At 37.7% G+C, this 26,752-nt stretch overlaps 1 protein-coding gene across 3 annotated transcripts in view; it reads left to right on the top strand.

Annotated features, from left to right (window-relative positions):
- TMEM245 (transmembrane protein 245) overlaps positions 1-26,427 on the top strand; it is a 77,225-nt gene extending 50,798 nt beyond the window's left edge. For all 3 annotated transcript variants that reach the window (XM_041408052.1, XM_041408051.1, XM_041408050.1), the window contains 4 exons: positions 14,598-14,698; positions 16,013-16,187; positions 18,352-18,546; positions 19,589-26,427. In XM_041408052.1, coding sequence (XP_041263986.1) covers positions 14,598-14,698; positions 16,013-16,187; positions 18,352-18,546; positions 19,589-19,634 — 517 coding nt within the window. In that variant the 3' untranslated portion in view covers positions 19,635-26,427. The remainder of the gene's footprint in view (positions 1-14,597; positions 14,699-16,012; positions 16,188-18,351; positions 18,547-19,588) is intronic.
- Positions 26,428-26,752: the final 325 nt, after the last annotated feature.

The raw sequence follows: 26,752 nt of genomic DNA, 5'->3' as shown, positions 1-26,752 counted from the left end.
ATCCACAGTGTTTCATGCTGAGTCACTGTTTTTGTGTGTTGGCTCTAAACTTCTTCAGTAATTAAAGGAGGATTCTTTAATGTTTTTAAATACGGTTCACAAAGATTTCACAGTAAAGGTCTTTTTGGGGTGGTGCAGTAAAGTTCATTCATCTGTGATGACTGAAATAATCAGCTTCCACCTGTTAGCAGCTTAAAGCATTTACATGCTGGTAATAAATTGGGTTTTAAATAAGGTGTTTAAGTCATAGCGTAATTTTTCAAAAAAGTTGATGGTCTGGGCAAAGTGAACAGTCTTCCTGCTGAATTCTGTATCAAAGCAACACCACTGCTTTCTGTGTCATCTTGTGCATACATACAATACATGAGTAGGCTTTAAACTGGAGAGGTATTAAAGCAGCTTTCTGAACTCATTGCTAAATGTTTGCCATTTTAACAATGGCTAGTTTATATTATGTTGTGTAGGATCTTGAACTAGAATGCTAACTGCTCTAGTCATTTGAAATGAAGGGGCAATTCAGGTAAAAAGCAACAGATTTGGAATTCTGCCAAAAAGTTAATAGCCTTTCTCTTGAGTGACTGCTATTGAGTTTTCATTGATCACATGGTTAGTATCTCAGTTCTATCTTTTCTGAATAGTGTGAGTGGATTTAGAGACTTATACTAGTCTCACAAATTGTTCTCTTTAGCCCAGGGTAGAGTGGAACAGTGTGGAAAAGTAGGATATTGTTTGTCTGGGCATGGATACTATGTGAGGAGGGTGGTGTTAAATGCAGTTACAAGTTTAGAGGTATTTGACACAGGGGACCCAAGGTATTTCTCAGAGTTGGAGTGCAGGAAAGAAAGAAAATAATTTTAGAGAAGCCACAGGAACATGAGTAAGAAAGAGCCAGCATGCATCAGTAACTGCAGATATGATGAGAAAAAGCCAATGTCTGGAGAATCTGGACAATGTGGAATGGGAAGCAGCTTGTCATATACAAGGGGCCTCAGTCTCTTAGTATTCACTAAGGTAGCCTGAATCAGTCACTCGTATTTGATTGGAGCCTGTACTTGGTGCCTTATTTGAATTCTTTGGAATGATTCTTCTGAGATTTTTGGAAGTACCTCACTTTTCAGTTGTACCTAAGGATTTATCCTAATGATTCTCAGTTAGCTTGCATTCCACTCAAAACTTAGTGTGATCTTCAATATGTAAATATAGTGAGTGTAGTAACATTTTCTCGCGAATTTATGCATGCCCAATCTGTTGTCATGTGAAAAACAATTGCTACTTCAAGCCCTTTCTTTTGTCCCAAACTAGCCACTGTTCTTTCTTTTCGGAGATAAGTTGTTGCTGCAGAGGTAGGAACCTAAAAATGGCTTCCTCACCTCATCTGTAAATGGCATGAAAAGTGGATATTAGTGCTTGGTGGTAGGATGGAAGAGGCTCCATTTGTGTTATGAATTACCAAATAATGAAACATCTGTAGTTGCTTTCATTATTAGACTATTGCAGCATTACACAATATGAATTCACCCTCAAAATATCCATACTTTCAAGTTGACCAAAAAGATTCAGTTAATAAATCTCAAACATCACCAGCTGCGTTCCAGCTCCCACCACTCTTCACCAGGACATACTATGTGCACAAACCTAAGACAACATCTAACTAGTCCTGTCACAAGGGCAGGGATCCTCCTGGCAAGAGATAGACCTAATCTCTCTGTTGCTCATAAACCAAATGACATAAGAATAATCATTCTCTATGTTGCCAGTCAGTTCTGTGCTCTTTTACTTAAAATGTGTTTATGAAAAGCACTAGAAAACTTGGATGTAATCAAGGAAGTCTGTTCCCTTGTGTGCTTTGCCATTTGTCTCAGAGGAAAAGAGCAAGGGGGAAAGAAGAGGAGGGCAATTGGCAGCTCGTTTCTGTGGCTCAAGAAATCCCTTAATTTAAATATGTTACTCAGCAAGCTCTTAAACGAAGACCTTTTCCCATTTCAGTTTCTCTCATTGGAACTGTGCTGTGTTTTTAATTTTATGGGCTATAAATAGCTATGAATTTTACAAATACTTTTCTAACTCCTTTGATGGTGAGTTTGCAAATACAGTGGCAGTTCTCTGTTCACACAAATAGATTTATGAGCTGTACAGGGGTAAGAGCAGCTTTCCAGGCTGCTTTGAGCCAAGTGTTGAATCTCACTGTTTCTGTCAAAATATCACAGATTATAAATTTGAACTTGAGTAGTGGGAAAAAATAGATGCAGCTGTGGTGACACTACAGGAGTTTTGAAGAAGCTGAGTGTAATGCAAGAACTGCCTGCTGCAAACCATGGGATGAATTGCCCTGCTGGCCTTTGATAGGAAATTTATTCATCCAGGATGCCAGAGAAGTAAAATGCCAGTAGCGTGTATCAGGTGGTGGGATTGAGCAGGGATTTGACAAGAGCATCGTGCTGTGCCTGAGCCAAGAGCTTATTTGGCAAAACTGGTGGTACCAAGGCAGAGCCATGGAAGACGGGAGATCACTTGGAAGCACCAGCCAGCACAGCTCCACCAAGGACAAGTTGTGCTGGGAAAAGCATGAGCCTTGCTTTGTGGAGCTGACTGTCCTCAGAGCAGGACCAGGGAACAGCAGTGGCTGCCACTTGCTCTGACTTCAGCAAGGCTTGTGACAGCCTCCCACAGTAACCATCTGGGTGAGCATGGGCAGCAGAAGGGGATGGCTGTAGGAGCTCTCCTGTGTGCTCAGCAAGACAAATTCCAGCTCTGGAGATACTGCTGGTGGTAGTGTGATTCAGGGCAGTGATGGGGCTGATGCTGGTGATGGTCTGGAGTGAGGGCTTGGGTGATGGTGGGAGATCACCTTCTTTGTGGTTATGGGTTATGTTCTGCCTTCCCGTCTGGGGAAGGAAGGACAGCTGATGGGAATGTCCCTTGCCAGGTGGGGAAGGCAGGAGCTTGATGGAAGGAAGTTCCTCCTCTCCCCAGTCCTTCAGGCCTCAGTGCTGAAGAGATGGCACTTTTTTTTTGAGGGGCAGTGGGAAAGAAGTGGCCATGCAACCCTTGACAGTCAACAGAAGAACTGTTTTCTAGGTCTCCCTTGGGACTGGAAGGCAAATGGCAACCTAAGGGATGATCTGCTCCTAGTTTTATCTTTTCCCATGTTGTGAATGTGACTGTAAGCTGGGTGTTTGCCTTTACCCCAGATATGCCACTTGCTCTGATTTTGACTGAGTTTTCCCAGTGCTGCCTGCCTCCAAGCAGCCCTCCAGATGGGAACTGGCAGTGTTTGCACTATGGAACAAACACAGATTTGCAAATTGGTCATAATCCAGTTTTCCCAATTTTGAGTAATTTTGATCATGAAAATGCTCCTATGATTTTAGACTAAACACTTGTATGTGCTTTGTTGTCATATATTGCATTTGTGTCTCCTCATTGTTTGCATCTGTGGAAGGCAGCATTTAATCTACAGGGAAGAGGAAAGGTCAGTAGTTATGTGATGACTCCCTAAAACACAGTAAAAAATCTGGGAGTAAGATTACTACCAATGGCATATGTGACCACAGGGATTTCTGAGTGATGTATGAAGTACTGGTGCTCTTCCAAATCAACCAACTAATTAAAAATTCCATGCTGGAACTTCATGTGCCATTGCCTGTAAATTAGGTGAGAAATAAAAATTTAGGAAAGTTATAATCATCCCAAGTACTGCTAATGCCTCAGCAGTAAAAGAGCTTTGTTCTGTAGTAGTTTTGGACCTTCAAGCCCAGGTGATGTGTCTGTTTTCCTTTTGGTTTGGTTTGCAATCTCAGGTCTTTCTGAGTGATTCTAACTTTCTTGGTGGGGCCACATTTCATTACTGTTTTTTAATTCTTGATACATTCTTCATTTGTTCTTTGCATTTAATCCCTCTACAGTTTTTTTTTCCCATTTTTTCCCTTTTTTGTTTCTTTTTTCTTCCCCTGTTCCCCTCCCCGTTTCCTTTTTTGTTTGTTTGTTTGTTTTGTTTTGTTTTTTGTTGCCTGTTCTCCATTCTGCATAAGTGGGTATTAGGACAAAAATGATGAATTACAAAGGTAATATTTCATCATGTGTGAGAGTCTCCCTTAACCTGACAGTTGTGATTAGTTGCCTGTGAATATAGTAAATAGATTATTTACTTACACTGCAACTACTTAAAGTCAGCCATAGGAACAGAGAAAGGGAAACGGGGAGGAGCCTGATGGCTGTGGCAGAATTATGCCAGAGTAGGAAATATTTTAGTGCCCCTCTGTCAGGTTTAGGAAGGTGACTTGCTTTAGAAACATGAGGACACTTGGACGAGTTTACTGTATTTAGATAATTTAAATTCTCAATAGTAGTTAGTGAATTTTTTCATTGTAACTAAGTTAATAATGCAGTATTTTGAAGGTTCATTCAAATCATTATCTGACCATAACAGTGTGAGATTTGCTTTGTTCAGAAGGGTTCTGTAAAATAAAGTTTGTTCATGAGTCACTTACTTTACTGCTTAAGTAGGAAAATTATATTCTTTACCCCTGAACTAGGGAGGGGGTGCTCTTGTCTGAATTTTTATTTTTGTTTTATTTTTGTCCTGAATGGATGAAGCAGTAATTCTCCAAATCACAGGTTTCCAAGTAGTAGCATGCACACCTTTGCCTGAACCATTTTCCTTTCCCTGAGCAGCATGTCGTTCTCTTCCTGAATGCACCATACCCTTGTTCCCTGAAGCTCCCATTCTGCTTGCTCTGGTGGAGATATTGCACATTACTAAGTTGCATGTTCTCACGGCCTCAGTGCAATTTAGTGTGTGCGATACTTTCACATGAGTGCATGCACACGGGTATGGCTGTGGCTTAAAGTTACTGCAGCTTTCAGTTTTGGTGGGGCCTGATTACATCGTGAAATGGTCTTAAACCCAGATCAGTGTATTGAGTGATGCCTTGAAACGTGTTAGTGGAAGTTTGTTCAGTAATGCCAGGAAGATGAATACTGTTTGTTTTCGATTTGAGAAGGGTTATCATTATTTGCTTCATTTTCTTCATTTGTCATGCACATCTCAAATTTGATCAGATGTTTTGTTGGTTATAAAAAGTTACTTAAAATATTACATATTTCTAAAGAGGAAATTGTTATCCTTAGCTGAAATTGGTTGGAAAGTCAAAAGAAATATTTTGAAATGATGTGAAAAAAACCTATAGTGTCTTGATGGATGAAATAGATTCTTAATGAAATTTCAACTTCTATTTATCAACATCTAAAGAGATCTGTAAAGAGCTAGCATGTAAACAAACAAACAAACAAAAATCTCAGCTGTTTAAACATCTAATTGATTTGGCATCCTGGCAGTGATTATGGAGAAAATGAAACAATGATACAATTCCCACAGAAAACAATAATCTTCCAGCATGTTAAGCTAATGCTTAGAAAAAGCAAAGTGTGTGATCTTGTTTATTTTACTGCAACATTAATAATTTATTTCAGATTAATTTTTTAAAGATAACTGTTAACTGATTGCATTTTGACAGAATTTTTGCATGCAGTGAATGTTCTTTAGTAGCAGGACTTACTTCTTGCTGCAATGTTATGTTACAGGAATGCATTTAATAGGACCTTAGTGAAATTTTTCAAAGTTTACTTAAGGTGTATGTTATGAGGTGGGACTAGAATTGAACAATTGTCTTAATGATTCTGTCTTAATCATAAAGCCAATGGTATGTATCAGCAGCAGGGTGGCCAGTGGGAGCACACTCATTGTGGGACCATGCTCATACTCAGCATTGCTCTTGCTTAATCTTTACTACAAAATTTACCTGAAGCTATGAAAAAATGATCATTATTATACATATATAATTTTGGTGAAGCATGTCACACTCTGTAAAATTTAATCTGAATTTTACAGTTTACTACCCTTAATTCACAGGATTATCTAAGTGCATAACCTGATGCTGAAGCAGACAGTTCTGTTCTCTCTCCTCTGCAGGCTGGTATCAAGCACAATAATTTTGGTGAAGCATGTCACACTCTGTAAAATTTAATCTGAATTTTACAGTTTACTACCCTTAATTCACAGGATTATCTAAGTGCATAACCTGATGCTGAAACAGTTCTGTTCTCTCTGCTCTGCAGGCTGGTATCAAGCACATTGAGAAGCTACTGAGGACTCTTGCTTTATGAGGGACAGTGCTGATGTTTTGCCATTGGCTTCTTTCATATTGCAGGTGGCATGTTTTGTATGTTCTAACAGTAGTTTGTCTTAGTGCATATTTCTAGTGTGTAATTCTCTGGCTGTCCAGTGTTTTTTGAGACTGAAAATCTCAGTGAACATGCAGATGATATGGGTTAGTGCTTGTGCTAGTGGAAGCACATTTAAACACACAGGCAGATTTCCCTGCCATTTTTAATGCAACTACACTGCATCTTAGGTACAAGTCCCTTAATTATGTGTCGCACTTAGGCTTTATTTACACACTACTTTTCTTTACTACAGCAATTTTTTAAAAGTTACATATATCTCAAAACCCAATATTTGAATGAATGATTAATTGGTAATGACATAAACTGTGCCAGTAAAGAGAGTGATGCTTAAGTTACATCTGGAATTTAGGTCAGCCAGTTTGTTTTTCTTTGCTTTCTAAGGCAGGCTAACTGAAAGGGATGGAAAGAAAATGGTTACTGAAAGACTTAATTAAATTTGTAGGGAAAAGATATTCCATCAGGTATTGCTAAGAATAAAAATATAATATTAGAATTATTTTTAGTATAATGTTGCAGGGTTCTATGTTTGCACATCTGATAATTCTTTATGTGTTTTTTAATGTTGCAGTATATGTTATTATAATCTCGGTTAGATTTCTGCTGTCTAAAATACTGATCTATTGTAGTGTAAGAAGACAGCATGAAGTCTTCTATACAACTTCAGGTTTTCCTGATATTTCAAAGATTTAACATTACGGCTTTAGCTTTTCACTCTTTCAAGTTATAAGGTCAGTCCTACATAAGCAATGAAAATACTCCCTTCTTTATGCTTGTGTTTCATAATTTTATAATAGGAATAATCTGAACAGCCTAGGAGTTCCTAAATATAAGACTGCAATGGATCTCAAGCAGTATTGACTCAAGACAGCTGTTGCTCTCATTAATGAACTTTTCAAGCTAAAATGGCAATCCTAAAGAATTGACATCCTTACAAGTGGTGTGGAGAGCAATAAGTATTAATGCCAGTGCATGCTAATAACTGAGTAAGGCGGAAGGGAAGAGAGTGCATATCTGAACGGCAAAGTATTAAAGGCCATGGAAATGAGACACTCTCCTCCTAAAAGCTGAAGTTTTCACTATGAAATGAAAGGATCATAAAGTTCAGCAGATAGAAATAGGCATAAAGCACCTAGAAGTATGTGCTATGTTGGATTCATTTACTCAAAGCCTCCATAAAATGCTATTAAACTAAAGTATAATTTTTCACATGCGACAGGAGCAACAAGCAGTCAGAGGGCTGAGGGGATGACAAGGGGTACTCAGCAACCACAAGGCTCAGGTTGTTGCAGGGGGGAGGTAAATTGATGCTGTTTTTCTTCTTGCTGTGAAGGTAAGTAGAGGGAGTCACATTGTAAAACCCTTCTTATGGATGAGCTTTCTTATGGAAAGCAGAATCTTTCAGAAATTACAGTGACTGTAGAAGAGCTTCTAGAAGAAAAGAGATTAAATGAGCAATAGCAAATTTTTGGGAACGACTGATGGTAAATCACTATAGAAATCTCAGGGGCAAAATAAAAAAAAAATTGTTCCAGGAAACCCAGGAAGTACAAACTTGTAAGCTGGATGGGTATTGGTACTGTAAGGCTTAGTAGGAACCAGCACCTGGTGAATATGATTTAGTTGCAAGGGTTCAGTGGAGTTTTCACAGAAGGGAAGTTCTGCCTCATTCCTCATGTTTTTTGAAGTGTGGGCAAGCAAGACCTTTAATAAGTTCATCTGTGTGCTATGTTCTACCAAAATTTAATAAAGGCTTTTTACAGTATCGCTTTCCTGAGACTTTCAAGGATAAGGGGTATTGTCTTTATACAGGAAGAGGGTAGGTTTAAATTGGATATAAGGAAAAAATTCTTTACTGTGAGAGTGGTGAGACACTGGAACAGGTTTCCCAGAAAAGTCAAGGATGCAGCAAGATTGTAGATAAACTCAGTTGGAAGACAGCACTGTCTGGGAAATAAAATGACTGATGAAATGTAGTGTAGATGAAAGTGATGCATCTGGGGGAGAACCAGTCCTAACTTCACACATAAACTGATTACTGCTGTGCCGACTCTTATCACTTGGGAGCTATATTTTCTGGTACTCAGGCTAGCTCAGTGCTTGGTAATACTTAAAAAATTTGTGCCAGGCATATCAAACATTAAGATTTGTTACCACAGACCTAGAAAACAGAAATACAGAATAGTACTACCATTGTATGAAACTATGACTTTCCTGTACTCAGAGTTACTGTGTGCCATTCTGGATCTCAAAAAGCTAGGAGTGCAACAAGACAGGTTAGAGAAATGAAGGCATGCATCAGTTTCTCTGTGAGGAATGACTGAAGGACTCTTCAGCCTAGGAAAAAGGATGTTACACAATTGAAGTTTGCGAAATCAGAACCACTGTGAAAATGATGACTGGGTTGGACTGTCTATGGTCCCTTCTAGGATAAAATCTTAGCATCACCAAACAGCGACCAGGCACTTCCAAAAATTGCATTGGTTCATGAAGCAGGCAGAAGGGCATGGTTAAGATCTTGCAAAACAGCACTGGAGGTGCAGCAACTTGCAGGATTGAACTAAGAAGATACATTAATTGAAGATTAATTATTTGAAAGCCTTCTTGAGGTTTGTAATATCCCCTGAGGTGGAAGTAGAGGTTGGAAGAATGCTCAGGAGGGGATTGTTGAAGAGGTTAGTTTCTTTTGTTCCCTTAGCATCTGCTTCTGGACTTCTGGAGATGGGATGCTGGCTAGACAGATCTTTTGTCTGAACAAGTTTGCCTTTTTATATGCTATGTTCCAATTTTAAAACTAGTGCAGTAATGCTCTTAGTAAACATTGTCACTCATGATAAAAATCTGGAAATGTTAGAAATAGGTCATTCAGAAATAGCTGGTCTTTTCAGAAGAATAATTGTAAGCTTACATTTACAGGCCAAAGTAGTAATTAAAAAATTAATACAAATACAAAGGCATTTTAAAGAAATAGATAGAGAATTTCTTACAGATTAATTATTTTTCACAGGATGTAGACATTTCTCTGTTAGGGAAGAAAGTCTGTGTGCCACTGTGTACTTCAGACTGGTTGCCACACTTTAATGGTGTTTTGATAAAGTCATTGGAGCCTTGTCCTGCCTTGGGAGGTGTATGCAATATTTGCATCAGTTATACCATCTGGAGGAACCATGCTTTGATGTGACTGTGTCACTTTATCTGATTAGTGTCATTACTAGCCTGCATATGTTGGAGCTGTTTTGTTTAGTTGTATCATTCATGAGGAGGAATTAATTTCAGCAGCAAAACTGTTGAAATCTTGTTATGGAGTCATCTCTGAAAGTAATTTGCATATTTATATTGCTCCTGAGATGATCTTACTCTGTCAAGAAACACTTCCTGCCACTTCAGCTTTATTCGTAGCTGGAATCTATCTTAGTGCACTTAGCTTACTTTCATGTTAAATTTGAAACTGAAATATAAAGAGGGTCATTTTTTTTTTATCCCTAAAAGAACAGAACCCTTAAAGAGAGTAAAAGAATAGCTTAAGAGGTTTTTTTTCAAAAGGACTTCTTGAAGTCATTTCATTCTTCAGTGTTCACCTGGTGGTCACTTGAAATTTGGGGGAATCATTGTAGAAGAAGAATACGTTGCCCTTTTCAAAGATAATGGCTGTCACTGGCAACTTGTCTTTTGCAACAGATCTTGGTGGTGTGTGAAGAAAGAAAGTTCTTCGCACACCACAGAGAGTCCTTTGGTTTTGAAGTTATGGTGAACAGTGAGTGTTAATTTCAGCTGGGGTAAGACAGCACTGATACGTTCTTGCTCTCCACCATGAATGTACTGGCTTCTTTCCTGGTGGGAATGCAACTATTTAGGTCACTGCTTAGGAGTTGGCTGGGGAGTGGAGACCTGAGCTACTTTGTTAAAACTAACCTGTCATGTAACCATTGTCATGAATTCACTGCAAAAATGAAAAAGCTGAATTCATTGTAGAAAGTGTCATGGCACATAATGAAAACTGTGCTGGCAGGTAGACAGAGGAAGGGTCATCTGGGACAGAAGTGAATCTTTGGAACAGGGGAATGGAAGGGCTCCTTTCCTGGGACACTTCTGGGCTAATCTGATCTGAAGATAAATTGTGAAACCATGCTGTGTAGTTTTGAATGCACTTCTCTTATACTCTGAACTCTCTTTTAAAATGTGATGGTTGTATTCCCAAGAGAAACTGAATAGCTGAGGTCTCTTAAAGCATCATTTTAAATTAGTCCATTCTCTGTACAGAAAGGTTTGCAACAAAGATGTAATACAATCCTTTTAGTGCCTACTCAGAGAATATGGCAAAATACCAAACATCAGTGGTGTGAGGAAGATGACAAAAGAGTGAAATTGTCTTATTCTAATAGTATCTTTGTCTCAGGGTGTTCCCATTACCAAGCTTGCATTTTAATTCGATTATAAACTGTTGTATGGATTGTAAAGAGTTTTGTAAGGAATTTAGAGAAATGCTATTTCTTGCAAACTTTTCCAAAGATGAATACCACTCTTTTTCTAGTTTTGACTCTCATGTACATTCACAAGCTAGGGTTTGTATGCCTGTTCATATACATTTAGTGTAATAACCAGAAAATCCCTCTTCTGAACTTATGATATGCTTACTCTGATCTTTCTGGTAACTCAAATTCTCATTATTTCAGCCCATATCCTCTTCTTTCCTGCAGTGCTCTGGGACCAGAGAGATCTAGAAAAGCAAATTAACTCCAAGGTCAAAAAATCCATGATCTGAGCTGAAGGGCTCTTTTCAGCTGGGGTTGCTGCAACATTAGGTTGAAATTTTTGAAATCTCATTGTGTCAATAACAGTGAACAGGCTTTACCTGCAGGCTCTGTGAAGTGCACCTGAATTCAGGTGGACATACATTTGATATAAACTACAGTAGTAATAAAAAGGAAGCTCTAGACTTTTTATGGCCAATCTGTAAAAGAGAAGAAAAAATCCACTAGACCCTGAAAAGGTGGCCCTTTCCCTTGTGGAGTGTACAAGCAAATTCACTACTTTAGGGACAGAACTCTAATAGCATGAACTTTTACCCAAAAATAAAAAAGTAGGCCAGCTGTGCAGAAGCATTTCACAGAAGTTTCTTCATTTTTAATCTGAATAATACGTAGCATGACCCATGTCCTCTGATTTTTATTTATTTTAATTTTACATGCTTTTCAAAGCTCACTTAAAATGGAATATGTATGTCTGAGTATGCCTTGTGCCAAATTGGCATGAAGTGCTCATAAATTACACATTTGCAGATGACAGCTCTTGCAGGTAAAGTGGTTCATCTAGATACAGTGCCAAAGTGAGACGTGAGCAGCAATTGGATTTTCTGATTTCTGAATAATATAATTACTCTTGTATATAAAAAGAAGCTGTATATGTGCCAGTAATATATTAAGAGATGAAACTTACTTACTGTCGTAAGCACACCAGGAAGGTCTGCATTTTACAGATGGTAATAAATTCATGCAGCACTGGCACACCCACATCATCTTTATGGTCTGGTATCTCAGGTACAGAGTAGCTGAAGCAAACTGCTGATAAGATTCTAGTTAGTGTTTTCAGAATTATTTTTTGCTGCCTTAACCATGAAGCAAAATAGATGTAAATTTCCAGACTTTAAGATACAATGTTTAGTTTTTGTGACAGTTACCAGAAAGTAACAAATGCGAGTTTTCAGAGAGATTAAGGTTCTCATGGCCCACGCTTGCCACAAAGTAGTGTTCCCTGTGCCTTTGTTATGTTTTATGACTTCACTTGAGGCAGACACAAACCAGGGGGAGGGAGAGGAGGAGATTGAGACCAGGCGCAGCCTCCTCTCTCCTCCCGCTGGATCACTGGCACTTCCCAACTTCCCAGCACTGTGGGGTGGCTTCTCCTCTGAGTGTATTAGTTGTGAGTGTTGGAAGCATGGAGTCAGCGAGGTGCTGTGCTGTTCTACGGGTCTGTCAGAGGTATGCACTGTTTGGCCTTTGAAACGTATTGTGTGTCAGCTTGCAGAATGACATCAGACCAGGACTACCTGTTAGTCCTGGACTAGTTTTTCTGTTGTTCTACCAGTGCATCTGACTGCCAAGTCCTTGAGCTGAGGCTAAGAAAGCAACTCATTTTCTAGACACCTTCAACATTTTTTCCTCCTGGGTTGCTGTCTCTCTTTTGGTTACCATAATAACACTGTCTTCCCTTCTTCTGTAGTCTCTCTGGGAAAATCTAAAATGACTACTTGTAGGTGGTTATTTTCATTTCAGCTGAAGTTAATACTTCACATACTTTTCTCAAGCGAGAGGCCCGTCTCATCTCTTGTACACTGAAATGTAGTTTTGGTGCATATATATAGAAATTGTTAAGACCTTGTTAATTTTACTACAGTACAGAAAATATCGTTTTGGAAAAAATAAGGAGATACTCAAGTTATAAAATATTTTTGACAACTGTGATGTGTTTGTGCCACGGTTCCTGTTGGATAATAAAAAGATTTGCTTGAAGATTACTGCACAGGTTCTTCTTAGATATTATGCTCCTGTGATATCCTCAGGAAGAGTAGACATGAGTTAAATGTCACAAAAATGCAGAAAATTAAGATTTTTGAGTAGCTAAAGTATGAAAGTATCTTGAATTTTTAATGCAAACTCACATTTAACATTGTTACTGTGGCCTTGAGTCTTGAGATTTTCTTACCTCCTGGCTAATTTTTATTTTTTTTATGTCTTAAACTTCTTTTCTTTTAACTCAAATACAAGTGAGTATGTCACTCTTCAAAATTTTTTAGATTTTATATATTTTGCTTTGACTTTCTGTTTTAATGTAATAAAAGTTCATCTAAACGGAGAAGTATTTAGGCTTTTTTTTACTGAGTCTACCACATATCTGTAAATGTTCTCTGCCTTTCTTTTTGCACCATGTAATTCTTGCCTGTCAAATAAGAGACTTGTTATTTCAGGTCGTTCTTTTAAGTCTTGCTTTTTTGTTTATTTTCCCTTTCCCTCTTTTGGAGGGGGGACAGCAGTTGTTTCTGGTTAGTCTGTTACGAGAATCTCACATTTTGAGCAGTAGTGTTGATGTGTGAGATTTATTATGCACTCATAGCTTCCAGTGAATGAATTTTAAATAAGATAATTTTGATTCTAAAGTCATGTAGAAATCTAAAAGTGAGCCCTTAGGTAGGAAACAATGGCAAAAATATGCACACTGCCTACAGAAATAATGACGATAGTAGTCAAAGAAGCAAAAACTGGGAGTCTTGGACTTATTGGTAGCTGAGAAAAGATTCTACCTGTAATTTAATATCACAGAATCACAGGTTTCTTTGCTACAAGGCTTTATGGACTCAGTGGAGGAAGGAAGCTGTGCTGTTAGAGACTTCAGATCCAGAAAGGGCAGTTTTTCTATGCCCTTCAAAGATTGCTGTTGTATGGCTTTCTGTCCTCTTTGCCCTGCTGCCAGAGTTCCCAGAACTGCCAAGACACAATCACTGTGAGTTATGAATGGGAAATTAACATCAGGAAACTTCACGTTTATCTTTGCTAAGAGGGTGCATGTGCCACCACTTGTGCAATGATGGAACTGTTAGAACTGTTCTGAGTTGTGGGACTTGGTTACTTGGTGAAAACTAACATAATACAATTATGAGATTTAGCAGTTTGAAATTATGGTTTTTGTGACTGTGGATCTAAGGCATGGGTTTCCAGTTCAGTTATGGGATATTCCACATATGTACCTGCCCTGGTGCTGTAAAAATGTCACAGCACTTAGCGTCTGTTGCTATCTCATGAAGCCATGGTCACTCTTAAGAGAGGAGAACTTTGGATTCAGTCCTGTTTCAGCAGGATTGAATTAGGTTCCCATTTGGGAATTTTTTATTTGCCATTTGGTTTTTCGTAATGTAGCCTAGTAAGCAACCTAAAAGCTGAGGGGATCCAGTAAAAAAGGGCAGGTATAGACATGTAAGCAGATAAAGAAAATGAATTAATACCTAGACGTGGAAAAGAGGAAAGCACAAGTACTTTGTACGTAGAATGGTACTGCTTCTTGTAGAAAATAGGTTGTTTTTGATAGAGAATGTGGTCTGATACTTGAGCAGTTTCTTTCAAGGAATTTATCCCTGGAACCCATTGTTTTTTGTGTCTAAATGCTTCTAATTACCTGTGTGGTGAATATTTATTCTTCTCAGAGGGAACAGACATATAAAGGCTTAAGTGTTGCATTTTGAGATGTGTTATTTGTGGCACTGATGGCTTTGCAGCTATTCAAAGCAACCTGTGTGTGTATCTTTGTAGTTCTTGGAATCCTCTTGCTAATAAAAATTAACAGGGTTTCTTTGATCGTTTTAGAGGTGTGTTTGATGCTTCCCTCAAAATGGCTGGGTTCTATGGACTCTACACTTGGCTGACTCACACTATATTTGGGATTAACATAGTCTTCATACCATCTGGTAAGAATTTGAGCAATTATATTTATAAATAACATTATGTAATTATTTATTGTACAAAATCAGAAATATTAAGTGTTGCTGACAACCTTTGGTCTGATCTTGGAGAATTTGGCTGTGCGAAGAGAGGAGGCCCTGATTGCTGTCTTATCCTGAGCCTTGCCTTTTTCTGTTTTCTCAACACATTCCCTGCCAGCTATTTTAACTCTTCTTTCTGTTTTGTTTGCTAGATCCAATTCCTTCTCCCTTGTATTCAGTCCAAGTATTTTCAGGTTTTACCTTTATTCTAGCTATGTCTTGGCTTCTGTTTCTTTCACAGTTGACAAGTGCTGATTTTTCAAGATGCCTAAATGCAGGAAGATGTGAATATCATGGAAATGCATGATAAAGGAATGCTTCTTATTCTCAGTATCGTTGTCTGACTGTGTTACCAGCCTTTGGTTTTCTTTTATTATTTAATCTTAGTTTTGGAAATGGCCGGACAGTTTCTCAGAGAAAAACCTTCTCTCTTGTTCCTCTTTGCTCTTCTTTCTCTAAAAAGAATGATAATAATAGTAATTGCAAAATGTTTGTGTACAAGGAAGCATAAGGGAAAGCTATGAAGCAACAAACCCCAATATAATGGGAAATGGCTGTATTGTAAAATGCAACTGTCTTAAAGGCATTGATTGTCACTACACTTACTTAGAAAATAATCAGTCTTATTTTTTTCAACTACATGCAAAATCTTAAAAAGTTTTCACCTTCTGGTTAATGAGACCAAAATAATTTTAAAAAAACACTTAATTGTGCTTTGTATTATGTTTTTAATACAGGAGGTGTATTAAATTATAGTGGCAGCAGATCTGTATTGCTTTGGATTACAACAGGTCTTTGTAATAAGCAGAAGGGTGTGCAGCTGTGTGCACATGTTTGCATACAGAAATATATAAGTCATAAATCTCCTGTTTGCCTGCTTTCTCACTACTATGGGTGACTGCAGGAGATGCAGTATGTTGGAGTGAGACTTAGGTTCATTTGCTTTTTTACACAGTAAGAAATGTACATGACTGGTATAACTTCAAGTTTTTCTGAACTGATGCCTCTTAACTCCTTATGACTTGTCAGTTGCTGAAGCTCTTCTATATGGGGAATGTTCCTAAACCACAGCTATAAAACACCAAGAGCCTCATGTGACACTTCTTCAATGCTTTATTTATAACAGTTGATGGAAGGGGGACTTACTGGTGTGGCAAAAGTGTCAGAATGTAACTGTAAATATATTTGTGAAATATGTTTCTGTGATCTTTTTTTCACTTCTGCTTTTGTGTGCTCTAGCATTAGCAGCAATCCTTGGAGCAGTGCCATTTCTGGGGACATACTGGGCAGCAGTCCCTGCAGTCCTAGATCTGTGGCTTGTGCAAGGACGGGGATGTAAAGCCCTTCTGCTCTTGGTTTTTCACCTCTTGCCAACCTATTTTGTAGATACAGCAATTTATTCAGATATATCAGGGTAAGTACATCGAACGCTTTTTAAAATTAGCCTTGTAAAAATGATTGACAATCACTGATGCCTTTAATTAAACTCATTTTTCTGAAGCATGCAAAACAGTATCTTCAAGCTCAGGAATAACCTCATGGTAAGCAGTTTTACTGGCTTAAGTGCCTTCATTTTCCCAGGCCACTTTTCTGTGAGCTTTGACACTTCAGAGGTCTTGAACTCAACATCAGCAAAATGAGCTGTTTCAGGGTTTTTAGAATTAGTTTGTTTTCTGTATATCTAATTATTGAGTAAAGGTGTGTAGCATTTTCTTTTTGTCTCCTAATGCCAGATAATAATGCTGCAGAGCAGATAAAACCATGAGCTATTTAGGGACCAAAAAAAAAAAAAATAGAGTTAATGTAGAATAAGGATATAAAGTGGTTGAGTTCTGTGTTGTTAGAATTATACTGAATATATATATATATATATAGTAATTATACTGAACAGAGAGTACCTAATGGTAATATGCCTAATATTAATACTAATTTTCATAGACTGTACTTCTAGTTATTTTGCATTAATTAAACCTAACAGGTGAAGTATAATCAAGTTGCATTTTTTTCCCAATACATCATGGATAAATTTAAGGCTAGTGGCTATTTAAATAGCCAATAATTCTTCTGCTTCCTAAAATACATTTTCTTTGAACTGTAGAGGATGCAAAATCTGTTTACTGTCTAGAAAATACATGGGAGAGTAATAGATTTTCTGACAGTGGAGGAAAATTGTATTCTTCCCAGTAAATTGAACAGTAAGCATCATGATGTCTTGCGGATTAGATTAAACCTATTTGAAATAGCTATAATTAGGTTATGCAGGGTTTTCTGAATGGATTACCTTTGTACTGTAGTCCTATTTCATTAGGTGATCTGTTTAATTTAGAAAACTAGGCAAAAGAAAGTTTAAACTGATGCAAATGCTGGGAAAAAATTAAGCTTTTAAAGGTTTAGAAATTAATAATGTCTGTTGTTGGAGAAACATAAAACTTCAGGCCACATTTGTCTCCTCAGGAAAGAAATCTGGTCCTGCCAATAGGTTAAGTTTGATTTAGGTGAGATGTGATTGAGGTGTGTCAGATTTAATAGGTCATGTTTCATTGCCTCATTTTGCGCACAGTTGTGTTGAAGGTAAAAACTTAAAATTTGGGAGTTGAGTAGAAATCAGGACTATGGTAGCAACCTTAGGAACTGCTGGAGTTCTGAATTGACTAGCTGGTATTTTCTATGTATTACACTCAGAATTTAGAGGAACTTCCTGAGAATTGCATGCTAAATTTCAACTGTAGTTTTTCTTCTGCAGTTCCATATTGCCATCATTATTTATAAGAGTGATATAAAGAATGGTATAAAGAATGAAGAATGATGAGCAGGTTTTGTGTAAATCCTGTTGGAAGGATTCACATTTTGCAGCTGAATACAGTGCAAAATGTGAATCTGAAATATGGGAAATGAAAAAAGGCATGGTTTGCTTGGTGCCATAAGAGCTCTTAACAAAAAGCTCTTCTGGTCTCAACTTTCCAGTAAATATTAATATCTTCATTGAAATCCGGTTTTGTTTTTCAGCTGAAAATGTTAAAAGCTAATGATAGCAAACACACAGTCTGAGAGGCTTTTTTATAACAAAATGAGTAGACATGGCTATTTCTTTAAAGACTGTATGCTAACTGTTCTTTAAAAGATGCGCTGCAAGTTGCTATCATCAGCTCACTGAATGGCTTTGCTCAGGGGTTCTCATATTACCTGTTGCTAATTGTGTTAAACTTCAAGAGTTCTTGACCATAAGGCGTGAACAGTCTGTGTAACCAACCATCTTTCCATTCTCAAAGTGGAAGTGTGTTTGCCATTAAGTCCTGCAGACATTGTTCAGCAGATGTCTGTAAATTAACTGCTCCAGCGTGGATCTTACCAGCGCTCCAGGCTACAATAGTGTTTGATCTGTGGTGTGAATACAGCACAGAATACAGCTTGGAACCTTTGTGCACTCATTCAGACAGCAGTTCGTACTGTAAATATGGGTAGCGATGGCTAGCTGGGTCATTTCCTAAGCTTAATAAAACTTCAGTATTAAGTCACATTTCTTAATTGATAATGCTGTGTTTGTTGTTCTTAATTTAATTTTATTGTTCTTGTGGCAGAGGGGGTCACCCTTACTTGACAGGCCTTGCAGTAGCTGGTGGAGCATATTACCTGGGACTGGAAGGGGCCATCATAGGACCAATTCTACTTTGTATACTTGTGGTTGCTTCCAATATATATAGTGCCATGTTGGTGAGTCCAACAAATTCTGTGCCCACTCCATCACAAGCAGCATGGCCATTACAGATTGGCCGGTGAGTTGTAGATGTCTTACTTGTATGAATTATGTTTTCACACACATCAGTGTATGTGTTCACAGGTGTAGGGAGTGTGTGCCTGGGTTTTATATAGTAGTGTGCACTCACATCTGCATGAGTATTGTAGTATTTGAAGAGGATTCAGCTGTCCCATAGTCTAGAAATAAAAAGTATGGCTAAGTAAAGCACTCACTGGAACGTGTGTATAGGAAGTGTTTAATGTCTCTTAGTCCCTTACAGAAAGCTCATTTAGAAAATTTGCTGATGATACCTTTATGTCCTATAATTTATATGTTGCTGTTGTGCTAGGAGATGATTGAACATCATTTTTAAGCTCTTTGCATTTTAATGCATTCATGGATCTAAGAGTTCATCACCTTTAAAAAGGTGCCTGCCCCAAAATACTTCATTTTTATGTCCTAATGTACAATACTGCAAAATACAAACATACCTAGATTTTTAAAAATGTGATATCATTGTATGCCATTTTTCCATTAAAAGTATGGTCCTTAGTAAGGTCATTATTGAAGTTATGAAATTATGGAATATAGAAATGTATCTTTAAACTGTACAGTTAGGAATGGGATAATAATAATAATAATACAGTTAGGAATAAACTCGTAATTTAATAACTACTTAGAATTGTAAATCACATTGTGACAATATTAACAACAGTAGCTATTTTAATGTTTCTTCTGTCTTGTTAAACTATGTAGGTTAGCTCATTATACATATATCTTGAAGAGGATTCTCTGCTTGTCAGAAATAATTCTTTGCCTTATTCACATGAATAGTACTGTCTCCTTTCATCTGGGTAATTAAGGAGAAAAACAGCTAATTGGACCTGTCTGTAGTCTCTGGCTTGTAAAAGTTACATTCCAGTTGCCCTGTATGATACAGCTAGAGCTTCCAAGTACACAAAAAAATAATTTTCTTGTGTGTGTGGTTCTCCTTTATCGTATAAGAAACAATTGTTTGGAATCACTGGGCAGATTTGTGTCTTACTTTTCACTTTTGTTTTCCTCCCCCCACCTCCCAGGTCACCTAGAGAGAGTCCCGAGGAGATAAAAATGTCTGCAGAGTGACAGAGGTGCTGGGCTGTACCTCGACAACACGAGGGAGTCGCTGTCTTCTGTCTTGGGTTCACAACAGCCATGGCCTTCTGTCCCTTCCCAGCTGTGCCTGGGGGCAGCTCACAGGGAAGCTTAGATTGGGATTTAGGAGAAAGCACCAGAACATCTGCTGGCCTTACATTATTGTGCACTTTGCCTCTTCGAGAGAGAATGTCTACTTCCCGTGGCTTTGCATACCAACACACAGTCAACTGCCTTGCTGGAGACTTTGAAGACCTTCTGTCTTATCGAAAGAATAGTTAAGAGGACAAGTACATCCACTGGAGTTATCTTATCTGCTGAAATTACTAACTCGGCTTTTATTTATTGGGCTATTTGTCTTATTAAACTGTAGTAGCTTTAAAGAAAGCTGTAATGCCAAAATATTTATTTTTAGGCAATCTGGTGGCAAAAGAAGGGCAAACCACTCATTGTGAAATGAAAGTATAATATAATAGTTTGCTCCTCCTCAAGGTATTTCTTCATAAGCTTCAACCATCATCTGTAACTCATAATAACAAATATTATTCACTTACATGCACTGAAATTTAATATAGTTGGAGACTGGTATTTCTAATATCTTCCTGATATTTATAGAAATGCAAACTGTTAAATGTGAGTTTTCCTCTTGCTGGCATAGGAAGACTTGCTTAAATAGTTTAAATCTTGCCCCCATTTTCAGCAAAATCTGATAATATTTTGCTGTTTGTCGACCCTCCCAGTGGAGTCATCTTGTCAACTAAATTTCATCAAAGGCCTTAAGTGTTCTCAGACAGTAATAATGTAGAATGGTCACATCTCCTTCCAGTAACTGGAAGAAGTTTAATGGGGATTGTGTAATGTTGGTTTTCAAATGCTGTGGCTGAGTTCCATTCACTTTTTAAACAAATTTTACTACCAGAAAGAAAGGGGAGAGAGCATGGATTTTGGTTTAGTTTATTTGGGGCTTTCTAATCCTGTAAGCATCCGGCCACATATCTTACTGAGATATATCCCATATCTTAATACATTAAGGTATATCTTATTAATAAACAAAAATCCTGAATATGTAGTTTTGCTTAAAATGCAGCTTTGGTGACATTTAAGGCCTTTTGTATTGATTGTCAAAACATTTTGACACAATGGCTCTTTATAAATGGATCCTTTTGTAAATGAAGTGGGGTTTTTAGGTAAATATTTCATACTTGCACTGCTTTTCCACAAATCCAATGACGCCCTAGGTACAAAGTAGCAGATGTGTTTGCTTAACCAAAGAACCACCATTCAGTTTCCAGTAACTTGAATTGATTTCAGAATTCGATTGATAATGAGTTGTACAAAATATAGGCATGCCTTGAATTTATTGTTGACAGTAATTCAATGCTTGAAACAAAGGGATCTTATCCAGGGATAAGGATATCTAAGATTTGTTCACAAACAGCTTGCAGATGTTTGTTTTACTTGAGTTCTAGGAGTGCTGACAGATTTGAAAGGTTCTTTCTATGATATTGTATGTATTTTCACATTGTTTTGAAAAATACATTGCCATGGAAGGTTATTGGAAAGTACTCTGATGCTGAGTAAAGAAGAAAGTCCTGCTATAGGTTTTCAGTAAACAGGCTGCCTTACAAGACACAAATAGTCTGCTCCTCAGATTCTCAAAATAAGCTGCTGCAGTTTTACTGATACAATTGTATGTTTTAAATGAGAGAGGTTAGGTATGCTGTTTGTGCTCACTTGCAGGGTATGTGCTTGAGGAACAGACTTGGGCTTAATGTAGTAGATTGACTCAGGTTCATCAAAATATGGAAACATACTGTTTAATATTTTAAATTCTGAAAGATCTACACATCATCAACTGAATAAGAAGGGTGTGTTGCTTGAATCAAGTATCTGTTTCATCTCCTCGGTTTTGTGGCTTATGAAAAAGCTTAAGTGAAACACATTTTTATAATTGTTGGTGGCTAGGGTCGAGGATATGGGGAAAACTCAGGCTTTGCTAAAATACTCCTGCAACTTTCTAACCAGCTGGAATGAGACCACCATGCTATTTAGGCAACTTCTTTATTGTATTACCTTTTTTTAGTTCACAGTTTTGCACTGAATTGTTGTGTTCTTGTTGTAGTTTCTTATAGACAGCATTTAAAGCACCTCTTTGCTCACTGGTCAAGGCATGTTTATTGTCCACATTTGCTGTTCCATTTTCTGAGACAATCTTTCATACTCCTGTGGTACTCAGCTTAGTAATTTTAAAAAGTCATTAAAATGCATTATTTTGTTTGGTTTTAAATTTTCTTCTTCCCCTTCAACCGATTGCCTTAGATCAAAGAAGGGTCTCTGCTGTGAAGATTAAAACCATGATTGTTACACCGTTAACTTCAGTAATGCAAATGAGGAAAATCACCTGAGAAGACACATTGCTGTTTTGAAATGTTCCTTTTCCATTGTGAAATCGTTTTATATAGAGAATTCACATCTGATGGAATGTTGTTTAGTTTGTCCTCCTTTGAAATGAGCCTTCATTTTGATGCTTTCTGTTCCAAATTCAGCTCAGACTTGCCATGAAGAGCCATCCACAGTACATCCTTACTCAGTAAATACAGCTTCAGGAGCTCATGCTGTGTGCTGTACCTGATTGAGGAACCAACTGCATGGTTCGGTAACGGTGCAGTAACATACACTGTCAAAAAGAAAAAAAGAAGGAACAAAACTTGCAATAACACCTTCTTGTTAGGAAATATTCACTGATTGTCACCATGTTTAGTAAAAAAATTACAAAAAACCCCAAAACCACAAAATATCACCTTATGAAAGAGCATACTTTGATTATTTGGGTTTCCTGTTTAGCAAGTGTCTAATTACCAGCAGAAATAGAAGACCTTGTCATTAGGTATTTAGCAATCTATATTATTTTCTGAGCAGACTCAGCCTTTCTAAGAATGGTTTAGTATATATCAGTCTTGAAAATAATCAGACTGGTCATTTTGACATGTGATCTTTGAAAAGTGCCAGTTCATGGTTATATTGCCTCATCTGCAAAAACAACCAGCAGTTAGGTGGTGTAAGTTTTTAGTACATGGATTGTAGCTTTCAAATAGCTTTCAAAAATCCAACTCAGCCCACTCCCTGCTGTAAGATCCCACAACAACCATCCAGCCAAAAAAAAAGCCCCACCACTCTCTGCAGTGTGGTCTTCTTAGGAGAGACCATCTTGTCTATAATGCTTGTAGGCAAGAAGTTGATGGTCTTTAGCTTTACTGTAAAAAGTCATTCCAGGAGCACGTACTTACTAAGTGTATTTAGTGCATTTAGTGTTCAATAATTTAGAGTTCAGAAGGGAGTGCTTGTAGTAATGCAAGGCAATGTGGTCTTAAGGTATTGTGAAATTCAGCTGTGCTGGTTTTTATCATTCTCCTTGGGGAATTGCGATCAAGTGTAGTGCCAAAGGGCTGGTGCTGTTTCTGGCACTCGAGTCTGAGTTAGCCTTTCCTTCCCGTACCTTGGCTGAGCACTGCTGTAGCGGAGCTGGCAGAGGTGACTGTGTGCCAGTTCACAGCCCAGCATGTCAGCTTCAGGTCACTGTCCACGCTGGCTTAATTGGATCCATCAAGGAGCAAACTGCAATGGGCAAGAACCTGGCACACATTCATTTTGCCAGCCTTACTACAATATGGTGGCTTTCAGCACAGGTGCACCATGATCAGTTGGGAGCAGAAATAACTTATTTTGAAAGGCTGTTTAAAAAAAAACCAGTTTAACATTATAGTAATACATATCATGCACATTTTTCAGAAATTAGCTTGATACCCACATGATCTTTCTGTGCACAGTGCTGTGTGTGTGTGCAGGTACACTTAGGCTTGTCTGATTTCAAGCTCTGTGGGGCTTCTCTTAAAGATACAGGGGAGGAGGATATACTGGATGTGTATTTTGTCAGAGATTATTGAAATAGGAAATCCATAATCTATTTAATTAAAATAAGAAAAAAGCATTGTTCAGGGAAAATTGGATGCTGTCTCCAGCATTATCCATTGTGGGTATAAGCATAACTTTTGAAATAGGTGTATGGCTGCAATGTTCAACACTGTTTTTCAGAAAGCCTGAAAAAACAAAACTGGATGAAATTGTTCTTCAGTAAAAGCAGCAGGTAGATTGCTATGCTGCTGATCCCTAGTACTAGGAATACTGCAGTGTAGCCTTTCCTAGGGACCTGATACACTGAGGATGGAAAAATATCATTATTCTACTGAGATTCCATAGCTTTTCATTTTTGGTAGTGAGTGTTTCCACAGCTGCCTTTATTCAAACATTGTGCTTATTTAATATTGACTTTAATTTGTCACTGTAAATAGTGCCACCTTAATGGATGCTGCCTCTGGAAATGGCTATGATTTCCTTTGAAGGTACTGAAGGGTGTTGGGGTTGGAGGTAGCATTCATTAGATTTAATAGCAGAGGTAGCATTCTTCTAGAGATGCAGTTGCTTACCTTGAAGTTTGCAATTTTACAAGAGAAAATTGATTTGCCAGATAATCTTTATTGAGTGTCAGCTGACATCTCTTAAATCCATGGATGCATCATCTTTATAAACTCTTTATTGACTTGTATTTCAAAGGGTTTCTTCTTAGTTCTTACACTTATTTCCTACACTTCTTGCTGAACCTAACTTCAACAATTTCCTTATTATTCCCATTTGTACAAAACTAGAATCTCTTAAAACTCTTAACAAACATTAGGGAGACTTGATCTCTGACCTGGTACTATCTGTCAGTTTTACTAAGGTACCTTAGTGCTATATGGTAAAATTTTCCAAAATTGCTTTTAAGTTATAAAATTTGAAATAAGAAAAAAAATGGAAAATTAATTTGGTGTTTTGAAAGAAACAGTGCCAAAAGTCATAAACATATTCAGGAATTCTGCACTGGGTTTGCAAATGTATATATTGATATGCAGTGTTATATAAATATTGGGAGTCTCTGTCCTATTCAGACTTTGACTGAAATTTTGTCCAATTTTTTCTAAGATACCTGAGAACAAAATAGTGCCTGTATATATTGAAAACAAGCAACATTTTCTACAATTCATGTTTACTTGATACAGGTTGAGGAAGAGCCAAGCAAGTCCTGGTAGTGTGATTACCACTGTTTTATTGCACTTCATATAAAGTAGGGAAAAGATGCTAGTAATGCATTGCTGGGAGATTGCTGTTCCTGATTTGCGCACATCCTCTAAAAAACTAAAACAATTAGGTAATTAAATGCATCTTCAGTTCCCCAGACTGTTAAACTCATCCACACCTCCTCTGGTATCTTGTTTGGAATATGGTTTAGTACATGAGAATATTGCTTCCATCCTCTTTTGGGAATTGATTCCAGGACCTGAAGGCATACTTTCAGTGTCCATACTGAAATAATACGTCCAATTCAGGAAGGAAGTGCTAATTGGAAATAAATGCATGCTTGATCTGCTCTGCATATGGATGGACTTGGACAAATATAATTCATGTTGCATTGAATTGAAGGTTAATTGTTTAATATAAATACTATTTGGTGGCACCAAAGCCAGGTTTGAGTTAGATGCAAGGCAGATTTGTTTGCAGCAGGGTGAATCTGCAAGCTAATAAAGCAGAGTGAGTGCTCTAGCATCTGTATATGTATATATATATGAAGAATTTTTAGAGTGATGTTTTTAAAGCAAAAAGTTGATTTCTTCTCCTAGCCTCACTTTTTACCCACTAAAGTGTCATAGACAGGGATCCAATGAGGACCTAAAGTCAAATAAATGTTTTGTGGTATTCATGTAGATTAAATGTAAGAGACATCACAAAGCCAAAAAGTAGCTATGCTACAGTAGTTCCTTAGGCTAAAGAACTGGCATCTAGGCCATATGGTTGGAAAAACAAAATCCCAGTATTTACTGCTCTTCCTGCCAGTCTCAGCCTAAACCAGAATCTTTCTCAAGTATTGATAAAAACTACTTTTGTGTTGTTCATGACCTATTGTCTGTGTAGATCAGTGTTTTCAGCTTGTCATTTGTCATCATGATTATATTCGGCAAGCATTCAATTTGTTCAGATTGTTGCCTTTAAAAACAGATTTTCTGTGCTTCAGTAATGGTTGGATGGTTGGAAACCAACTTTTTGTATCAGTAGTTAAGTTCTTACCTATATATATGTATATTTATATATGCTAGCTAGCATTTGATGTTTTGGTCAAAAGACGTGGGAGGGTTGGAGTTTTTTTCCCCCTTGGGAAATGTCACCAAACCAAATCCAAAGAAACTTTTGACATCCTATCCTAAGACTGGCCACACCCTACTCAAACCTAACAGCAGATGTTTTGCATTACAGAGCACAGGTTGTTCTAAAGTGTGTGTTCCTACCAGGTCCCAAGGGGATTTGGAGCAATAACTTCTATTGTCTGTTGACACAGATTTTGTCTGTATGTGTGATACATCTTCAGAATGGCACTGTGTTCAAAACTGATGTTATCAGTAATTGGGTTTGATACAGTACCTGGTTTTGCATGTATAATACTGACAATATAACCCTTATGTCCATCTGTGGCCCAATAAAATGTGTAAGTTAAGGTTGAGAACTACTTGTGTAGACTGCAAAGGTATTTAAACTAAATAATTTTGATTGTATGCACCAGTCCTCATCCTAATAAAAATGGGTTTTGTAGCAGGTTTAAGAAGCTTTTAACTTGATATTGTATTCACACTGCAGTCCTTTGTAAGCACAGAATGGTTAATATATTTTGAAATAAAATGCCATTAACATAAAGAGAGTTGAGTTTGATTTGAATGATGGGCTCTTTGGAATCAGCCACAAAGGCAGCAGGTAATCTGGTGAAATAACAGGTAGGCAAAGCTGGATCTGCTGTCCCTGTGTGTAACTGATGTCACTGAGAGAAGCCATAGTTCACTTTTCCTTACATTTTTCTGTGGGAGAGGGAAGGACACAGCCTCCAGGGTAGCCATGGCTCAGCTGGCACCTGGCAGTTTGCTGCGCTGCCTGCGGAACCACAGCCACACTTCCAGACCCTACCAAAGCTCCCGTTCGGCACCTCTAGGTAATTCAAATTACTTCCATTATGGCCTGCTCTCTGAACT

This window comes from Onychostruthus taczanowskii, unplaced genomic scaffold (assembly GCF_017590055.1).
Source record: "Onychostruthus taczanowskii isolate IOZ18803 unplaced genomic scaffold, ASM1759005v1 scaffold29, whole genome shotgun sequence".
Taxonomy (NCBI): domain Eukaryota; kingdom Metazoa; phylum Chordata; class Aves; order Passeriformes; family Passeridae; genus Onychostruthus; species Onychostruthus taczanowskii.
This window is presented reverse-complemented; position numbering and strand designations above follow the sequence as displayed.